Genomic DNA, 18,724 nt, shown 5'->3' with positions numbered 1-18,724 from the left:
GCTACATCAGCCCATTGAACTTCTCCTTGCCTCTGCCTCCTTCCAGTGTGAACCCCTGTTGTTGCTCCGGATGTGCTGTGGGGTTGTGCTACCTCCCACGTCCGCCTCAGCCACCCGCTTGCTCCCTTCTTCCCCATGCACCTTGGGCGATGTCCCACACTGCCTACGTTCATGGACGAAACGTTCCTTAAAGCATTACCTTACCATCTCTCAAATACCATTTTAAGATGATATCCCTGCTGACGTTAGTCTGACAATTCGTGAGACTCCTGGGTTTGGGGAGCTCTTTTCGTTATATTTTCTTCTATATGTTCCCTCCTTGCCTCTGCCCGTGTCCTGCTTGGCAAAGGCTGTTGTGATCTTGCCATTCTTCCACTTCTGCAAAAGTGTTAATAACTATTTATTTCAGTGTTGTTGTTTTCTGACGGTTTAGCTGATCTTGTCCATGTGTTGATGTACCACAAATAATACGGGTCCTTTCCCCCAATATATACCCAATATATAGGTGGTTCTTCAGCTCTTTCGGCTCCCCTTCCTCCTTCATTTGCCATAAAGCTAAATACGGATGATTGATGACCCTCATCAGCTTCCTGGCATGGCATTTCCCACTTTCTCAGGATGAACCCAGGGATGTCACGTGTAGTTAAACAAGAGTTAAACAAAGACTAAGCAGCTAATTTACCACTGGCATAGGGCTGGCTGCTTATTCCTCTAGGAAGACGCCAAGGAGAGGGTAGAAAGGGCAGGCAGCAATATTGTTTATCGAGTGGGTAATTACCTGTAGTGAGGCTGTGTAGCAGCTCCTGACTTTCCCTGATGTGTTGCTCAGGTAAGAATGAGATGGAGAGAAGGGAGATAGCTGAGTATTTTGCTTCCCATGTGATTTTCCATATGCGTCTTCTACTGTTGATGGAAGAAGTAACCTCACTGAACTTGTCAACAGCAGTAATGTATAGGACTAGCTAAAGTATGGGGCTAGAGCACTGAGCATGGCAAGGGAAGAAGAAATAGGAATGGCTTAGCTTCTAGGGTAGGATAAGTTGGAGGTTAAAGGAAAAGGGAAAAAAAAAAAAGGCACTGTGGAGGTATTTCCATTAATCTTTAAAGTTGGGAGGCTGACATCCTTCAATAGTCAATGGAAGGAGGTGAATGCCTATAGCACGCCTTAACTAGAAGCCTAAATTAGAGGGTTTTGATACCACCTGTTTCATTGTTATGATCCATGATCTTATTAATGCGTTTTTAAAATGAAAGAAAGTGTCAGGCATCAAGAGGGATGAAGGGTAGGTGGAGAGCCTGGACATCTGGTAAATGTTCTGTTCTGTTCATTTTATTCATAATTTTGGGTGGTTTTTCCCTTCCTGTTTCATTATTTTTCGGTAAATGAGATTGCAGCTTAGCATGAAACTGATTTTGGAAAGAAATTTCACTGCATGCTCCTCTTGCAGAGGTGGCTTGATCTCTGTAATGCAATTTCTTGCATTAATGCATGAACATTTTTATGTATGTTTATTACTTGTTTGCAATGCGGTGAGCTGTTCCGTAAAGACTTGTCCTCATGTGTGGATTACTAGATTAAAGGGTTTGGCCACGTTTGTGGCCAAAAACATTCTTTTTGAGCCGTTTAACTGTGGTTTTTTGAACAAGTACAGTGCTGTCTTTACTGGCCAAACTTTAATAAGAGCAGCTGCGGTTTTTTGTATTTTTGTATTACTAAACCTCTTGTATTTTTGACAGGGAGGTACGCATGCCAGAAAAATTTGCACACCCAAACACAGCTCTCAGTTATTGGCAACCTACAAAACTTTGCAAATGTAGTGAGTGTTTGAATATGTCTGAATTCATACTTCAGAGAAAGTCTGTAGGAAATAGAAAAATCCTCACAGAGACATCCAAATATAGTTTGACCATTTTCTTCTGTGTTAAAATATGTCAGAGTGATGTCTGGGAAATCAGTGTCTTCCGTTAGTGCAATGCTGAACCTCAGACAGGTGCCTCGCCGGTGGCTGACCCCTATATAATTGTACTGGATCTGCAGCAATCGGTTGTCCTCTTGTGTGTCTCTCCCACGCTATCATCACTTCCCTTAATTTTTACAGTAAAATCCTGTCAAACTCATAAATGCCTTTCCCATTTTTTTAATCTCTGAGGGCTAAACTTCTAGCTGACGTTCTGATAGATTTTAGAAGAAAATACCTACCGAACACATTTCTGACAGCAGTTCTTGCAGCTGACCAATTAGCAGAGCTTACGGTAGGTGTCTCTGGGAGGGCTGCACAGACAGAAGTCCACTCAAGATGATAAGTTAGCAGTTACAAAACAAATGATGGCTCATGCCAGTTGGTAATTACTGGCTGCTCCATAATTCCGTGTTCCCACAGTGAAAATTGAGACGAAAGTGCTTTTTAGCCCCTGCACCAGTTTTGAAATCGTTCCCTTTTCTTCTGCCTCTGAAGTTACAGCACTCGAAGCATATTAATGATGTGCTGTATGTGACTATCTAGAGAGTGCTTACGGACCCACCACCCCTCAGCTGTTAGCTCTCTTCTCCTGGGGGATGCATCGCTGACGGTGTGCACACTGCTGGTTGCAGCGCAGAATAAGGAAAGGTTTGGATGAAGAACCTGCAGCTCCATGACTTGGAGCAAACTATTGCTGCCGAGCGAGCAGCATCCGGTAGCTTGGTGATGGTCACTTCTTAAGCTGTTCAAACAGGAACCCAAGTAATCATGAGCAGCCACTCAAATTCAAAGCTACATATATTGAAACTTGGGGCTAAAAAATCTTGTCCTCAAAGGATGTCTTAAAACTCATTATGAATGAACACTGAAGTGTGAGTTGGAGTGATTTTTTCAACCTCTAATTCTTTCTGGAATTTGTACTGATGCTTGAAACATCAGATTAACCAAGAGGTTTTTCAGCTCTGATTTCAGAGCTATTTTAGGCTGAATATTAAGGAGAAAAGAGCTACGCACAGTGAAATAATACCCCAGGTAACCTGATGAAAGCCCTATAAATAACTGTTTGAAAATAAGACTTCATTATACTGAAACTAATACTGTATTGAACTAGTTGGAAAGTTATATCGATGTTATTCAAGAATGCTTTATCTCTAGTATTTGTGATTCTAAGCTGTGAATTTATTAGATGTTGCTGTTGAGAAAATGGACACCTATATATTCCTCTAAGAAAGGACAGTCATCCGGGATTCAGCACATGGATTCAGCACATGGCTGAACAAAAAAAAGAAGAGAGAAAATTAAGTTTCACTGGGGAAGTGGGGCAAAAGATGAAAAAAAAAGAAATTATATGTTATGGGAGGTGGCTGAGTGGAATCAGATAATCTAAAACCCAAAGATCACCTGTTGAACCAAATAAATAATTCAGGAAGACCCGTGGTCCCCAGGGATCCTGGGCTGAATTGGCAACAGAAGCAGTCCTTGCCTGCTGATGCGAATCGATACCTGACAGCTCTGCTGCTGCTGTGCCGGCGGCTGGGATCCCCCCAGGCTGATCTTGGCAGTCTCCATCATTGGCTTGTGTTGTCCTGAGACAGCCGTAATTTCCCTGCCTCGCATTATGGTGTCTGCTCTCAGAAATTACCTCCCGCTGAACTGGAGGCCAACTCCTTGACCTACTTCTCCTGCAGGAACTTCCATGCCCTACATATACAAGGCTGTATGCTTGGAATAAGGATTTCACACCAATAAAATATCCATCAGCCAGCTGACCTTCCTGATGTGGACAAGAATGTGGGAGCCCAGGCAGGGTGACAGCGTTTCGGGCACAAAGGTGCCCTCAGGGTGAAGTCCCATTGACACTTAGATGTGGTCGCATCTGAAAGTATGGTTAAAGTTTCTGAGGCGCCTTGGGACACTTGCATTTTAGCTTCACGTTCTTCTTAACGTACATATTAAATAATCATAATTCTACAGAGCAATGTTCTGCAGCCTAAGGAGAGCTAGGTCAGGCGGTAGTCTTGTCCCTGTATTTCTTCTGACTTCCAGGAAACCTGGGCAGTTTCCTTGGCTCCAGGTTTCTGAAATCCAGTGCTGTGATGAATCTCGATGGTTGGCAAACCAAGTGATTCTGGAAAACCAGCTCATATATATATCCAACATCGATTGCAATAAATGCTTTTAGATTGTTGTCCCAAATGGTGTATTGAAGAAGGAATGGGTGAAGGAAAGAATGAGAAAATGAGTGCATTTTTAGAAAGAGCGAAGCACAGAGGGAGACCCTGGCTATTTTTCAGGCCCTATCATATAATCAGAAACATTCAAACCCAGGAAGTGTTGGAGGGAGATAAGGGACACGTACACGGGGGTAGTGACATTGCGGGTGATAATCTGCAGGAACCTGAGAGAAACCAACCAGTCTAATCTTCTTAGGTTTATCTCAGAGAAGAGTAAAAACAGTTATGCAATATTGAGATACATGATTCCAATTTGTGGGAGAATGCCGATGAAAGCGACGTGGAGCATCCTAGGAGCCAGTGCAGCCCAATTAAGGGAAAATACTGAACTTAATCCAGTAAGACTCAGCTCAATGGTTCTTTGCTCAGGCAGCAGAGTTCAGCATAAACAAGTTAAATATGCTGATAAAAACCTGAATTGTGTAATAAACATTGATAGAGAGCTCATCTTCCCCTTTAATGCATGGGAAAAGCACAGTAAATGGGCCAAGAAGCCAGGGGAGAGCACGTTATGTGAGGTTTGACTGGCTTGTTGCTGTTTGCCATCAAAGCCCGGATAAACCTGCGTGTCCTTCCATTGGGGGCTTCAAGGGCTTGTGTGGGGTGTGTTGCCCAGGCTGTTTCTGAATGGGAATTCGTGCTGTATTTAACGCCAGCCGTATCACCCGGCTGCTAGGGCACTGGGAAGAGTGAAGTACTGGTGTGAAAAAGCTTCTGGGACTGAGCAGAATCTGCGGGGGTTCATTGACAGGACGAGAGGAAATGGCCTCAAGTTGCGCCAGGGGAGATACAGACTGAATATTAGGAAAAATTTCTTTACTGAGAGAGTGGTATCACAGTGGAATAAGCTGCCCAGGGAGGTGGTGGAGTCACCCTCCCTGGAGGTATTCAAGGAGCGTGTGGACGTGGCATTGTGGGACGTGGCTTGATGGGCATGGTGCTGTGTGGTGTGGGTGGTTTTTTGTGTGGTTTTGGTGGTTTTGTTTTGGTTTGGTTTGGTTTGGTTTGGTTTTTTGTAATGGTTGGACTTGATGATCTTACAGGTCTTTTCCAACCTTAGTGATTCTGTGATTCTGTGATTAACAGTTCCTGAACACGCAAAAGGCGTAAATATCAAAGAAAGACGGCGGTTATACAGGATGGGGCCCAGGGGTGTAGCTAGGGTAATGGGGTGGAATTAAGAGTGGAGATAGAGGCTGACTATAAGGAAAAATCTTCCTAGCTAATCAACCTATGCAACAATGCCCTTTTCAGATGGAAAGAGCTATTGAAATGGGAGCAAACTAATTCTTCCTCCAAGAGTTTTTCAAGTTCGTTAGGTGCTACTAGAGGCCTGGGTGTGGGTTACTGCTGCGTGTTGAGTCTGCTGATGGAGTGGAGCTATGGAGAAAAAGAATAACGGCATGCATGCTGTAAAGCGCGTGTGGGAATGGCCCCATTATTTCTGCCGTGTCGGATGAGTGCTCGCCTCTCCGCTGCCGTGCCAGCCTGATGGAGAACGCGACCTCACTGGAGATGTGCTTACTCCCGTCTGCTATCGCTATGCTTGTGCTATACACAAGCACAAATACCAGTGTTACTCAGTTGATTGGTTTTTTTCATCTCCATGGTGCACAAGAGGGAATATGCGTATTTGCAGCACAGCATCCTGCAGAGATGCCTAAGCACGTTGGCGTGTTTGCAATGCAATGCAGTGTCATCTGTAGAGATAAAATGGGGCTGCATCGGTGAAGCCCTCTGTTTCTCGGTGGCGGTGGTTAGGTGCCGTGCCACGCTGTGTGGGTACAGCTGTGCCGCGTTCGCTTGCTGAGTTGTGCTGAGTATGATCTAACTGCCCGTAACATATCCTGAGGTACGTTTGTTCCTGCTGCACCCAGAGCAAATTTAAATAGAATTTCACAAAGAAAACAGTCCAAAGGAGACAACGTGGCAGAGAAAAGTCTGAATGTTTAGTATCACATTGCTTTGGGAAAACCAAGAAATAGAATTCTATTGGCATTCAGTCCAAGGGGGCTAATTCCCAAGAAAACTATGCATTCTTATCATTAGAATTATTAAAAATGTCAGTTGTTATAAGTAGATATGCTATAAAGAAGTCTGACTGCATGCATTACTGCACCCAGCAAAGATAAGCTTATCTTACTGTATCCTGGTTTGTTCTCTGTATTTCAGAGCTGCCATTACACACACCTGTGCTGGAGACCGCCGGCGTCTTCCTTCAGTTGCTAACCTCATTTTCTTTAAGCCTCCCGTAATTCTTCCCCAAGGAAAGGGGTATTTTAGCCACTGTGGCATCTAACCTCATCCTCAGGAGGTCTTAAAAGCACAGCCATTAAAATAGTGTCAGTTATTCGCCTTTTCTCTGCCCCCACGTCAGGTAACGTCATTTTCTCTGCCCCACTCCTCCTCGCTGGAGATATGTCTTGTTGACGCCAGGAGTGCAAAAAGCTTGAAGACTGTAGTTTTTGGAAAACATCAAAGCGTTTTTTCCAGTGGACACGTAGGAGAATTGAGGCTCCTTTCTCTCAGGTCGACCATACGAACGCTGTGGTTCCTTATGCTCTTTTGTACATGCCAACAGATTTGAGTTGCTGCTTCTTTTGCGCCTGTTCCAGGGGTTTGCAGTGACAGTAACGGGGGGCTCCGATGGCTTTCCGTGATGGAGAGATGGCATTTCTGAGTACACATTCCCATTTTTGACTGGAAATCTCAAGTGCCAGCAGTGGGGACGTCTCTGCTCTCTTCTGCATGTTGTGTAAAACCATGCAGCTCCTGCCTAGCGTGCGATGAGGCTTTTTCCTTAGTTGTTTTGTTTTCACTCTGCAGTGTTCAGGCGCAGCTGCAATCATTTTCTTTGGATGAGTGAGGAGGGGAAATCCCCTTTCCTTTTGCGTGGGAAGCCTCAACTCGGAGATGCGCATGGAGGGCTGGCTGGCTGGGAGCGCACCACAGCCGCCCGCTCATGTTCTTGTGTTTAACACCGCATCCTTCTCCGGAGTGATCCGTCCAACACAGGGGGAAGCCAGGCAGGAACAGAGAGGCATAAATTTTGTGGTTTGTTTTTTTTATTTTGAATATCCTGAGTTTTGCTGACCATCACGGCGATAAACCTGGTTTGGTTTCGTTGGTGTCCAGCGTTTGCCCAAGTTAGAAAGTCGGGCTTTGTCCTTGAGAAGCATCATTCACAGTATTTAAAAGGGAAACATGTTACCTCAAGCTTCTGTTTTCCTCCAAATTGTAATGTCTTTTGGTTTTATTAAGAAAGATGTTTCCGTGTCTAAATATACACAAGCACAAATACCAGTGTTACTCAGTTGATTGGGTTTTTTGTTCATCTCCATGGTGCACAAGAGGGAATTTGTTTGGCAATTTTCCTCTCTGATAATTTTTGTTGATATAATAGAAGGTAACAGAAGGCAGCTGGATTATTCCATTATACCATCTGAAAAAAAAGCCAGCCCAATCCAAACTATTATTTATACCAAATGCAGTGGGTTTTTCAGTGATCTCTACCCAGGGTGCATTTCTCTATACCCGTCTGAAACAACGTGCTGTATGTCGGTCCTTCACAGTCTAGCCCTGTCAGCATTTGGCGATTAAAAATCTTATTTGCAAACTGTCTGATGTCTATCTAATAAACACTGAGAGGAATTTAATGCCGTGCTTAAGTATTTTTAAATGCAACTTTGAGGGAGCAATTACTTTCCTTGCTGTCTAGTGTTCATCTCTAAGTTATTTATCAGTCTAAATGAAAAGGCAATGAAATGTGGATAGTTTCCCAATTCAGCATACATGGGCAAGGAGGATTTGTGTGTGCACAGTCTGTTGGCTCAGCAGGCCAAAAGCAACCGTAGAAGTGTATGTGTCTGGACCGTACACGCTGGTGTGCAGCTGCGCTGTGGGAGAGGCTTTGATACAAAGCGGATGGAGCTCGACTCCAACGCCTGCAACGCTCGCTGAAAGCAAACATTTCCAAAAGTGACTGTAAAATAAGCTGAAAATAACCGTGGGAGTGTTGTCTATTGTTCATATGTAGAGCAAACGATGGCACTAATGTCAGTACTAAACTGTCAGTTGATAGGTGTAAAAGCATTAGCCTTTTAAACATTGCTTCTTTCCCAAGTATTCTGATCTATTGCCCGTGTCTCACGTAATAGGAAGCTGTTACAGGACTCACCAAACCACAAAGAAACAACTGAGGTAGAGCCCAGCGGGGCTCCATGTATTTCCTATCGCAAAGTAACTTTGGCGTTGCCTCTCCGTGCGCCTCTGTCCTGCCTCAGCCATATTTTGCTTTGCGTTGTGCTTTGTCCAGTATTTGTAAAACACAGTGAGCCTCTTCCTCTAGTATTTTCCTCTGTCTTTTTCCTTGCCTTTACCCCTTTCTGTGTCACTGCCCGTATTCCTTGTTACCACATTTCTCCTCTTTTTCTTGTTTTCTCTGAAATGCATTTCTGTACAGTGAATATTTGCCCTTCTTTGCTCACATGCAATTACAGTCGTTCTCTCTGTTTTCTTTCTTTTCACTTTCCTGTCAATCAACTCATATTTATTCTTAGTGATGTCCATGCATACATGCATATACTTGTCTGTGTGCCAGGTACCACACGCTGACCTGGAGGAGAGACAGGGATGCATTGCTAAGCGAGGTGTGTTAGTAATAAAAACCAGCAGGAGCAGTTGGCTGAGAAGCAAACCAAAGACCTGGAAGCCTCTATCCAGAGGCAGGAGAGTCCAACTTGCATTTCCCACTATGCCAACTATTTTACCCACACCAGAGATACAGCTGAGAAATAGCAGAAGTCATTGATGAACAGATGCAGCCAAGAGAGTGTTTGCTTTATTTAAATAATTGCTTTTTTGTTTTCCTCCTCCGTCCTGCATGCTACTGGCAACATCATGACCAAGCTAAAAAGTTCATCCTCTCTGCTCAATTCCAGCCCCTCTCTTGGTTACAGTTTAGTAGCTAGAGCTAATACAGTAAAGAAAATACTGTCTCCTTTGTGGGATTATCGTTTATGGGATAATACATGGACTGGCTGAACTCCAATGCGCTTCTGATCTATAATGTAGAACTATTTTTTTTCACAACCTCTCAAAATGCATGTAAAATCCACGCAGGCATCCCTTCAACTTTAACGTACAATTTATGTTTTAAACATGTAGTATGGGTTAATAAATGTGGTGCTCACTTAATGATTAATAGGTGATTTAGAAGTCTTCTGTGGAGTTCCTCATTCAGCGCTTCTAAGGCCAGATGTAGATCGTGATGATGATCATGATGGTCTGTTTTGACCTCTTGTATAGCATAAGCTACTTGACTTTGCAGTCAAATCCCTGCCTACCTCTGGAGTTGGAGCAGGTTTGTAGAACGGCTCCTCACCTTGGCACACACTTTGGCTGAAGGAGGATTTACCCTGGATAAGCTGATCCAGTAATTAATTTCCTTCATGCTTAAAAAGTTCCCCTTTTTTCATAACTTGAATATGAATTTGTCTAACTGCAGCTCTCAGCCTTGGGAATGTGTAGCTTTATCTGCTAGCTTAGAAGTAACTCTTCTAAGAGAAGTCCTCTCTGTATATTCCCAAAACTGATCAAGTCTCCTTTTCCCCACCTCTCACGGGAACCAAAGAGGTAGGTTTCTTTAGTTTGTTACTGTAAGACAAATTTTTCAGACGTCAAATTATATTTCTGGGTTTCCTTTAACCACTCTGTCATTACCAGATTACTTTTACAATGAGGAACTAGGACTGTAGGCAGTGTTATAACAGTGCTGTTAATATTTAATATAATGGTAATTCCACTGCCCTGTTTCTGTATGAGGTAGAAGAGAGTCCCTGGTTTCCAAAACGTAGTCTGGCAGTCTGTGATTTATTCAAGGCAACGGACCTCAGTGATGCTACAGATAGATAGTTTCAAGCTGCTGGAAGATCTCTTTAAAGCTCTCTCAGGTGTCTTTCTGCTACTCTGCATCTGTTATGATACAGCAGAGTTATTTCTTTTTATGACTCAGTGTTGCTATTTTATCTGACAGTGATACCATGCTTCGTTGACAGACCTGCTGTCGTATAGTTTGTCACTAATTATACTGGTGTTTTAAATGTTTACCTGTAAAGCAACAGTGGAAATGCCACGCTCACCTTGGCAATTTGATTCTGGTCTTCTTAACCTTACTGTCATCCAGTGCTCTCAGTTGGTTCAAATCCTTTGAATTTCTCATAAAGTTGAGTGCATGTGTCTGGACACGCTTCCCAAGCTGATTCCGTGACATAGCTGAAGTGGTACATCAGTGTTTTACAAACTCTACATTTGTCTTGTCTTTTTACAACATTATTGACTCATACTCTTTATGGTTCTCTACAATTTCTGGATGCAGGGCAGTGGTACCACTAAGGGGCCGGTTGTCTCTCATCCTGTGTTCATGCTGTTGACTGCTCGGTCTCTCATCACTGTAGTTCTGGACTTGTCTTTCAACCCATTTTTTCAGTCCATTTCTCCAATTCATAAAGCCCATTTTGAATTCTCTTCCTGTCCTCCGATTGCCTCGCTCTCCCTCTCACCTAAGCAGCATCCACAGAGTTGGTAAGAATAATTTTCAATCCATCGGCCCCAAATTAATGAAAACAAGGAATACAGCTGGATACAGAACCTAAAGCTTTGCAGAGCCCTGAGTGAGATTTCTTGCCTGTTTTACGCTATTATCTATTCAGAGTATGATTTTCCAACGTACATTGTACTCACCAAGTATTAGATTGATCCAGACCATATTTCCTTAGCCTGAGAGATAGTGTGAAAGGCTTACTAAAGTCAACATAATACCTGCCATTTCATCCCTATCCACAGCATCTGTTACCCTGTTACTGAAGAACATCAGAATGATTTCCCACAGTTTGTTCTTGACAAACCCATGCTGCCTGCCACTCGTCCCTTGTTATTTTCTGCTGCTTATAGATAATGTCTGTAGGAAAATATTTCTCCAAGAATAAAAGTTTATCTGACTGCTATGCAGTTCACTGTTTTTATCCCTTTCCTCCTCCAGCTCTCTTGCATTGCATCTTCTGAAGGATGCTGGGCAATCTTGTCTCCATCATTCCTAAATAACACCATTGACCCAGAAGTTATTTCAGGTGTCTCTTCAAGTTTGTCCGCCTTGTTGGCCAAACTTTCTGAGCCAGTGCCCATCATAAAAAGTTTGTCTTGCCTTTCTTTGCCTTCACCCCATTGGTGATCTTTCATTTCCTACTGTTCCCTCTGTTGTAAATTGACTATTTTTAGTGTCGAGCTTTCTCTGTGTGGTTCCTGCGATGGGTAATGGTGTTTCCCTTTTCTTTATTTCTTTTACTCTTCAGTTCCTTTCAGATCTGCCATTCAACTTCAGTTTCTTGTCTCTGCCTTTAAATTTTCCTGTCTTTCCAATCTGCTATGGACTGTTTGAGCGAATACTTTCTTTTAGACCATTTGCATGGTCTTTGAACTACTGTGTCCTCTAATTTATACCACATGCTATTTGCTCTGCTGCATTATTTAACTCTCTAAAAGGTTTCAGGTGGAGTGGTTTGTGTGTAGGACACACTGCAAAGCACAGCTGTGTTGCATAGTCTCCATATGCGTTTACTCTCTACTTTCTCCTTTTACTTACAGTTCTGGGAAACAGCCTTTTCACTCCATTACTTCCGGAATCACGGAGGCGTGAAGCCGGTGCTCTGGGGTATGGCAGAGGTGCGAGAACTGCTGAATCACTCGTGCCCTGACACATGGTACAAAGCAGGACTTGGTGCTCTGGTGGGGGTTATTATGGGGTACGTTACCCACTGGTACGGGAACAAATCAGGAGTTCTGCTTTCTGGTAGGGTTCCAATAGTCAGACACTCACAAACTCCTTAAAAAGAAGGCACAAAGAAAACATAAACACGCGCTAGATGCTGATGTTTGCGGAGCATGGGCATATGGGTATGTAGAGTTGTACAGTCATTCCTGGTCAGATTTACTCCAAAAACATCTATTTCTTTTTATAAATAGGTTCTCATTAATCCACAATCTATATAGGCACCATTGAGGTACCTTTTAAATAAATAGCTACTGCAGCAAAAATTCACCATGGTGGATACTTTTTTTTTCCTAAATTTTACTGATGTACCTATAAACGTTCACACGTTCCTTGCTTGCTACAGCATGACCCAGAACAGTGGAAGTCAGGAGAAGACTTTCCATTGAGTCATGTGTGTTTGTACAGGTCCATATAAAGCATTTAAGCTCAAATACAGGCCAATGATAGAAATGTAGGAATCTGAAAATACAGATATTCCCTCCTCTGAAAGAAAGGAATGGAAATGCAGAAGAAAGATGCCCAGAACTGCAGAGACGCCAGCTACCCTGCAAGGCAGTGGCTCGCAAGCACTTTCCTCTTATCTTTTGGCTCGGGGGAGAGTATACGTGCACTCTCATGCTTGAAGTAGGTTGGGTGGAATTTAACTTTTGGCTCAAGGGAGCCTTTAGTTTATTAAATATGGATGTTATTGCTGGGGAGCGGTCGCAGGTAGAAGCACGGTTTCTCTCTGCAGCACATCACTTTTCTTGAACGTATGCGTTTGGGAAAGAAAACTTGGCTCTACTGTGCCTAAATCTTTTCTGTCTGGATCCGCCTGTAAGAAATATCAACAAAAACTGTCAGATCGTAACAATTGCAGGATTTCTAAGTGTGCAGCGGTGTGATTGTGGCTGCCTTCAAATCTGTGAATTCAGCCGGCTTGTCACGAGGCTGGCCTCTCAGCAGCACTGCTAGGAGGTCTGTGTTACCTGTAATTATACAGAGAAAATTGCTCAAGTTAATGCTGCGTCTAAACGCAGTACTAACATCTGCCTGTCTTGGCAGCAAGACAGCTACCATAAATATGCGATGCAACAGGCTGTCAAATATCCTGGCTTCTGCAGTAACTTGCTCTTCTAAGGAAGATTTTCCAGCTCCAGTTACTAATCAGGCTGTGGGTGATCTTTCTGAGCTCTGAAGCTATGGGATCTATCACTCATCCATCAGCATCTGTCCTGCTCTCCCTACGAGCAGCCGTTTCTGTCCGGATGACGATGAGGAGGAATCAGACCTGCTGCTGAGCCGACTAGGGGGAGAGTGACAGTCTCATCCTAACAAAACAATCAGGTTACGAGCTGGTTTGCATTTCAATTCCTGCTTTTGCAGGAACCTAAAACCGGACTGTTTATTGCCGTGACTGCGGGAAGCCCCAGGAGCAGTTTGCAGTTCTCTCTGCTTCCAGCCTTTGGTGTAGTCTTATGGAAGTGTGTTTCAGAAAGCATAACTTTCAACTGCCTGACACTTCCCAATCTCTTCTATTCCTTGTCTATAGTGCTATCAATCAAATTGCTCTTGTCGGCTAACTGGTTTTAAATCTCATGTGGAAAAATTGTCAGTCCGAGATCATACTATGGAAGGACAAATGTGTGACTGCTTTGCCACACTAATTCATTCCTGCTTAAGACATGAAAATAAACTGATAGAATATCAATTTGAAGTTTTTAGCCCTTGAAATGGTTTAAAATCTCTTAAAAGAAAGACTAGGGCTGAAACTTTGTCTCCGAGGCATCATTTTTAACTTAGCAGTAAGCTCTGATGGTCTTTTCTTTAAATTGCCTATTGTACAGATGCCTACAAAGAAAGTGCTTCTTTGGGACTGTTTGTGTTTAGTACCAGCATTTATTTCATTTCATGTGACAGATGACTTAGCTTCTGGATCTAGTAATCGCTCGCTCATATCCCCCCAGGGCAGGTTTTTGACCTACTGAAACGCTGTGATTTGGTTGGGGAGCAGGCTCCCTCGGGAGCCCGTGTCCCCAAGCCCGGCTGGCTCCTGGCGCACGTCTGGGCGGGCTTCGTTGGGCATTTCAGTCAGATGAGAGGAGTGGGAGCACCAGGCTGCCCGGGGTCTGTTAGCGAAAGCTGTTGTTTATGTTGTCCGTGCTGATCGCTGAGACTGCCTGTGGGCTGCAGGACGATTTGATATGGACTGAAATAGTGTGGCTCCTGCACTGCTGGTGGAACCCTGGAGAGCTCGGTGCCCTCCTTCTCTGTAGGACGTGCATGCGCTGTATGCCCATGTTATTGAATTTTTATCATTTAATTATTTTTTCCGTAATGAAATCTACTTTGATTTATTGATGGTGCTCATGGAAATTGGGTCCCACCTGATAAAGAGGCCAGCCGGCTGCGTGCCGCCTGGCATGCCTTCTGCATGTCATCTGCAGGCTTCACTAGAGACAGTGCCACCCAATTAAGATTTAAATGTCTGAAAGCCTTTCATGTCTGTTGTGATTGATATTCCATAATTGTGGGGTTTCTTTCCAGATTTCAGGTTAAGCTTCATAGATTTTTTTTTTTATTATTATTATCCTAAGGCTTTGATTGTGAGACACACTTATGAAATCCAGAGGATTGCTGGATGAAGCTGAATGGACTCTGCTTTATTCTTCAGCATAGTCGTGCTTTTCATTCACTCACAAATAAATGCCTGATTTCTTCTTGAGGGATTTTTTTTTTTTTTTTTTGAAGGATGGGGAAATCGAAGAATTGAATGCAACCTTACATTGTGGCAATTTTATTTTAAGCAGATTTTCTGCTTTTTTTTTTCTTTGCAATATTATCACGCAGCAGCTAAACTAATGAATATGTAATTTTCTTTCCTTTCTGCTTGTCATGCCCTGCTAACATGGACATCTACAAAGGCTCAGGTTGGTGTTGCAATCTGTCTTCATCTTACCTTATTGTTCTCATTTAGTAAAAAGGGGCTTCGATGTTGTTCTTCATCAATCAGCTTTTTTTCCCTTCCTCTCTTTAAAACTGGATCCAACATTATTACTGCATAACAGATTCATCCAGGGAGGTGCCACATTTGTTTGTTACCCCTGAAACTATCCTTCAGCTGCAGCAAAATGTGCTGTTTCAAAAACATGGGACATTGATTTATTTATATCTACTTAAATTTGCTATGCTTGCCTAGCTTTGTGACAGGGAGACAGCAGAAGCTACAGCACCTACAGCTTTTGGAATCAGCAAAAATGCACCAAAACTCTCACTAACGAGTTTCTGCCTTGATTTAGACCCCCATATTTGACAACATAGTAAAATGGCATTTGTTAATATCTTGTCTAGATTCAGTATTTTCATGATAGTGAAGAAACGTAACGGAAAAACAAAATAAAGAGCAGAGCCACAGGAACTGGCCATTTGTGATTGTATTCACATATCCCCCATTCACACTTTAACATCATCTCCGTTTTTTTCTGTAACTCTGAGACTATCCTGCCTGAGTTTTCAGGTAAATAAATACCCAATATCTGCGTCATATCTGCTAGGTTGTAGTCCGCGCTGTGTTCTGCTCCTCAGAGGCTGTAGGGATAGTAAAACCTTGAGTAAACCCAGGGAGGCAGGCTCGGGGCCAGGAGCTGCACGTTCTCCCTTCTTTTCTCACGTTGAACGATGCCAACTTCTTATTTTAATCTCCGGGAAGGAGTGCTCACGCTTTACCATATTACAACTTGGTGTTTTTAATGCCTGCACCATTCTTACAGAAAATAAAACCGCTTACCACTAGTAAATATGAATTAATAAACCTTGCTGAGCAACTTGTTAGTTCTGTAAGTGTGAGCTGTGATGACTGGGCTTTGACAGAACTCACTTCAGTTAACTTTTTAAACAAGGCATTTTCCACTTGTTGCACTTAAGAATTTGAAATACAGCGGTGTCTGTCTTCACATATTTAATCGTCCTTTAGAAGAAAATAAGGGCTTCACCAGGAGCATTTTGTGAAGTCCAGCAAAAGACTAGGTACAGTAAAAGTATGTAGAAGCCATGGTGAGGGAAGGTGGAGCATCCACATGTCTTTATAGGTAGAATACTCTGCTGCTCTCCTAATATCTCCTCTTTTCCTTTTCATTTTACAGCCAGAATTTTACGGTGCTGCTTTTTTTGATGGCTTCATCCTGAAATGTCTTTATCTGAACTTTTCCGTATCAGATTTTAAGCTGAGATGTCATCCAGTTAGTGCAAGAAATAGGGCATTTCCAGGTTCAGTCCCCTGCTCCCTGCGGGCTCCCTCGCCAGCCTCTAATAAATCAGGCAATTCCTCATCCTCAGTTTTCTCACGTGTAAATTAGGAGTAAAGCAGTTTTGAGGGTCGGGCTATAAATAGATAATCAAGAGCTGGGGAAACTTCAGAGGATTGATAGTTGTTTTCACCCTTCCTACTCGGTGAAAATCATTTTTTGGCAGTGTTTCTGAAGGCTGTCACCATGGCTGGTCCCTTAGAGTGATGGTGAAGGGTCTGTTTCTGTAGGGGCTTCCACACTGCCCGCAGGGCAGAGACCGGGAATTGATATATCTTCCTGTCTATGCTATGGTAATTGTTGCCCTGACTCTTAATTCATATTTTGTACTTAGAGTAAAATTGATCCCATCCTTTTGCCAGCTACAAAGTTTTAGACAGGTCTAGGTTTTTTACAAACTTGGTTCAATGCCAGCGAAGACTTTTCATCACCTTCGCAAAGCTCTAATTGATTTTCTTTTTTCCGTACCACAAAGGAGGTGAAAAACACTAATTCCTTTGATTTGGGTGTAAATGAAAACTAAAAGTGCTGAATTTGCTTCACGAATATTTATGCAGGTATCTGCTAGAGGCATAAAAAATTCAGGAATTCCGATAATTTCAGAAGTCTTAACCGCATGCTGATCTAGTCAAACTTCTGTGCTGTAAGTCATTCTTGAGCAATATTTTTTTCATTTTGGTGGCTATTTGCAGCATCCAAATACCTAAAGACAAGTATTCATCAGTGAAACAGCTGCTTTGCAAAATCCAAATTGCTTGAAAATTAATTGTTCAATCAGTTTTAATACTGGTAAGCGGTTAGCATATTTCTGTTGATTGTGATCAATATATAAACTAGCATGAAATAAAATCAATTTTACTTTAAAGAGAACTATTTAATGTTGAAATTTTAATGAGGTAATTTCTGTGATGTAGTGTTTGTTAATGTGCAAGTACTTGTGCTTCAGATATACAGTTAATTCGGTAAAGCTTTTAAATACGTGCTTAGATCTGCCATATCAAACATGCACTTAAGTAATTAATAAAATAAGTACTCCATTTTGAATTCAGTTTTAAAGAATGAATTAAAAGAAATTCATTATTACAAATTATCTGTTTTGGATTAAATGGAATGCGAAGGCAGTATTACAGCATTATAAAAATTATTCAGTTAATGTATGGGCACCTTACAACGAAAAAAGAGATTTGGATGAACTAGATCGAGTCAACACAGAGGTCAAATCTGCAGATAATAGCAATGGATGGGCATCTTTGGGGCTGTATTTCCCACCCTTCTTTGGATCCGTTTGTGTCAGGCTGGTTGCAAGTGAAGTGCTGGCTGTGCTCCAGATTTCACGAAGCGGTGACCATAAGCTGTAAGAGGAGAGGGCCACTTTTGCACGGTGACATCCCACTTGTGCCACCTCTTGCAGCCTGGATCTGCAGGGAACATAAAAGTCGGTATGCCAAAGGTATTAAAAATGAGCAAATTGCTGGCCAGTCTCAGTAGGAGTGGTTTTAATATCTGCACCTGAATTTCCCTACTAGCAACTGTCTTTGCAAACCAGAGGAAATCAGCTCTCTTTTCTAGCTTTAGTGTTATTCATGGTGTCTCCATAGTTTAAAAGTAGGTTGTTATTTCTTCAGTTCTGGCTGTTTCGATGTATTAGGTCTAATGTAACCTTGGTATAAGGGCAGTGACGTGAAACGAACTTATGTTAGCAATGAATTTAGCCCATTTTTATTAGAAATGAATAGATTGTCCTCAGGGTCTCGGGCAACTGCTACAGTGATCAGTTTGGTTGTTCTAATATAATAAGGAGATACTGACTTTAGTTGATGTGAACACCAAGATTTACTGTCTTGAAAGCTAAAATACCGACTGAGGGAAAACTAGAGTCAATATTTACCTTGAGGGACAGTAAATCTTGATGTTCACTGAAATACGAAGTCACTATGATTTTCAGAAGCGTTGAACTTCGTTCCAGTTTACTCTGCAGGTGCTCATCAGAAGAGCTACCTGAAGTATAGGTATGAATTTCTTTTAATAAATCGCTTCGGTTGAGCAAGTGCACTTTTTCTCTGTGTCCCTTGGAAGGTCAGTATTGTTCCTGACATACATTTAAATAAGTAAGTTACAGGACACTGTAAATCACACCAAAGCTCTCTGGTGGTTAGATACTTGGACTTTTCATTAAAATGCTATTATCAGCTGTTAAAAGAGAAAATGAATAGATTAATGTTTGTATATCTTGTTGAAGTAACTGTAGATGTCAAGATACTTTAGCAAGGACTCAGATTTGCATTGGAATGTAGGGGAACTGGCTTCTTTTATCAGGGCAAGCCTATAGCAGTTTGTCTCTTAAAAAGTAGCTTTTGTCTTTCTTCCCTTTAATTTATTTAGAACTGTGCCCATCATCTTGATTTTAGGATCCAGATG

General features: G+C 42.4%; 1 protein-coding gene across 1 annotated transcript in view; it reads left to right on the top strand.

Annotated features, from left to right (window-relative positions):
• The window catches only part of THSD7B (thrombospondin type 1 domain containing 7B), a 270,835-nt gene that overhangs the window by 211,949 nt on the left and 40,162 nt on the right, over positions 1–18,724 (top strand). Inside the window, exon 15 of the mRNA XM_059820303.1 lies at positions 14,927–14,932. Coding sequence (XP_059676286.1) covers positions 14,927–14,932 — 6 coding nt within the window. The remainder of the gene's footprint in view (positions 1–14,926; positions 14,933–18,724) is intronic.

This window comes from Gavia stellata, chromosome 8, assembly GCF_030936135.1.
Source record: "Gavia stellata isolate bGavSte3 chromosome 8, bGavSte3.hap2, whole genome shotgun sequence".
NCBI classification, from domain to species: Eukaryota; Metazoa; Chordata; class Aves; order Gaviiformes; family Gaviidae; genus Gavia; species Gavia stellata.
The sequence above is the reverse complement of the archived record's forward strand: the minus strand, read 5'-3'. Positions and strand labels throughout refer to the sequence as shown.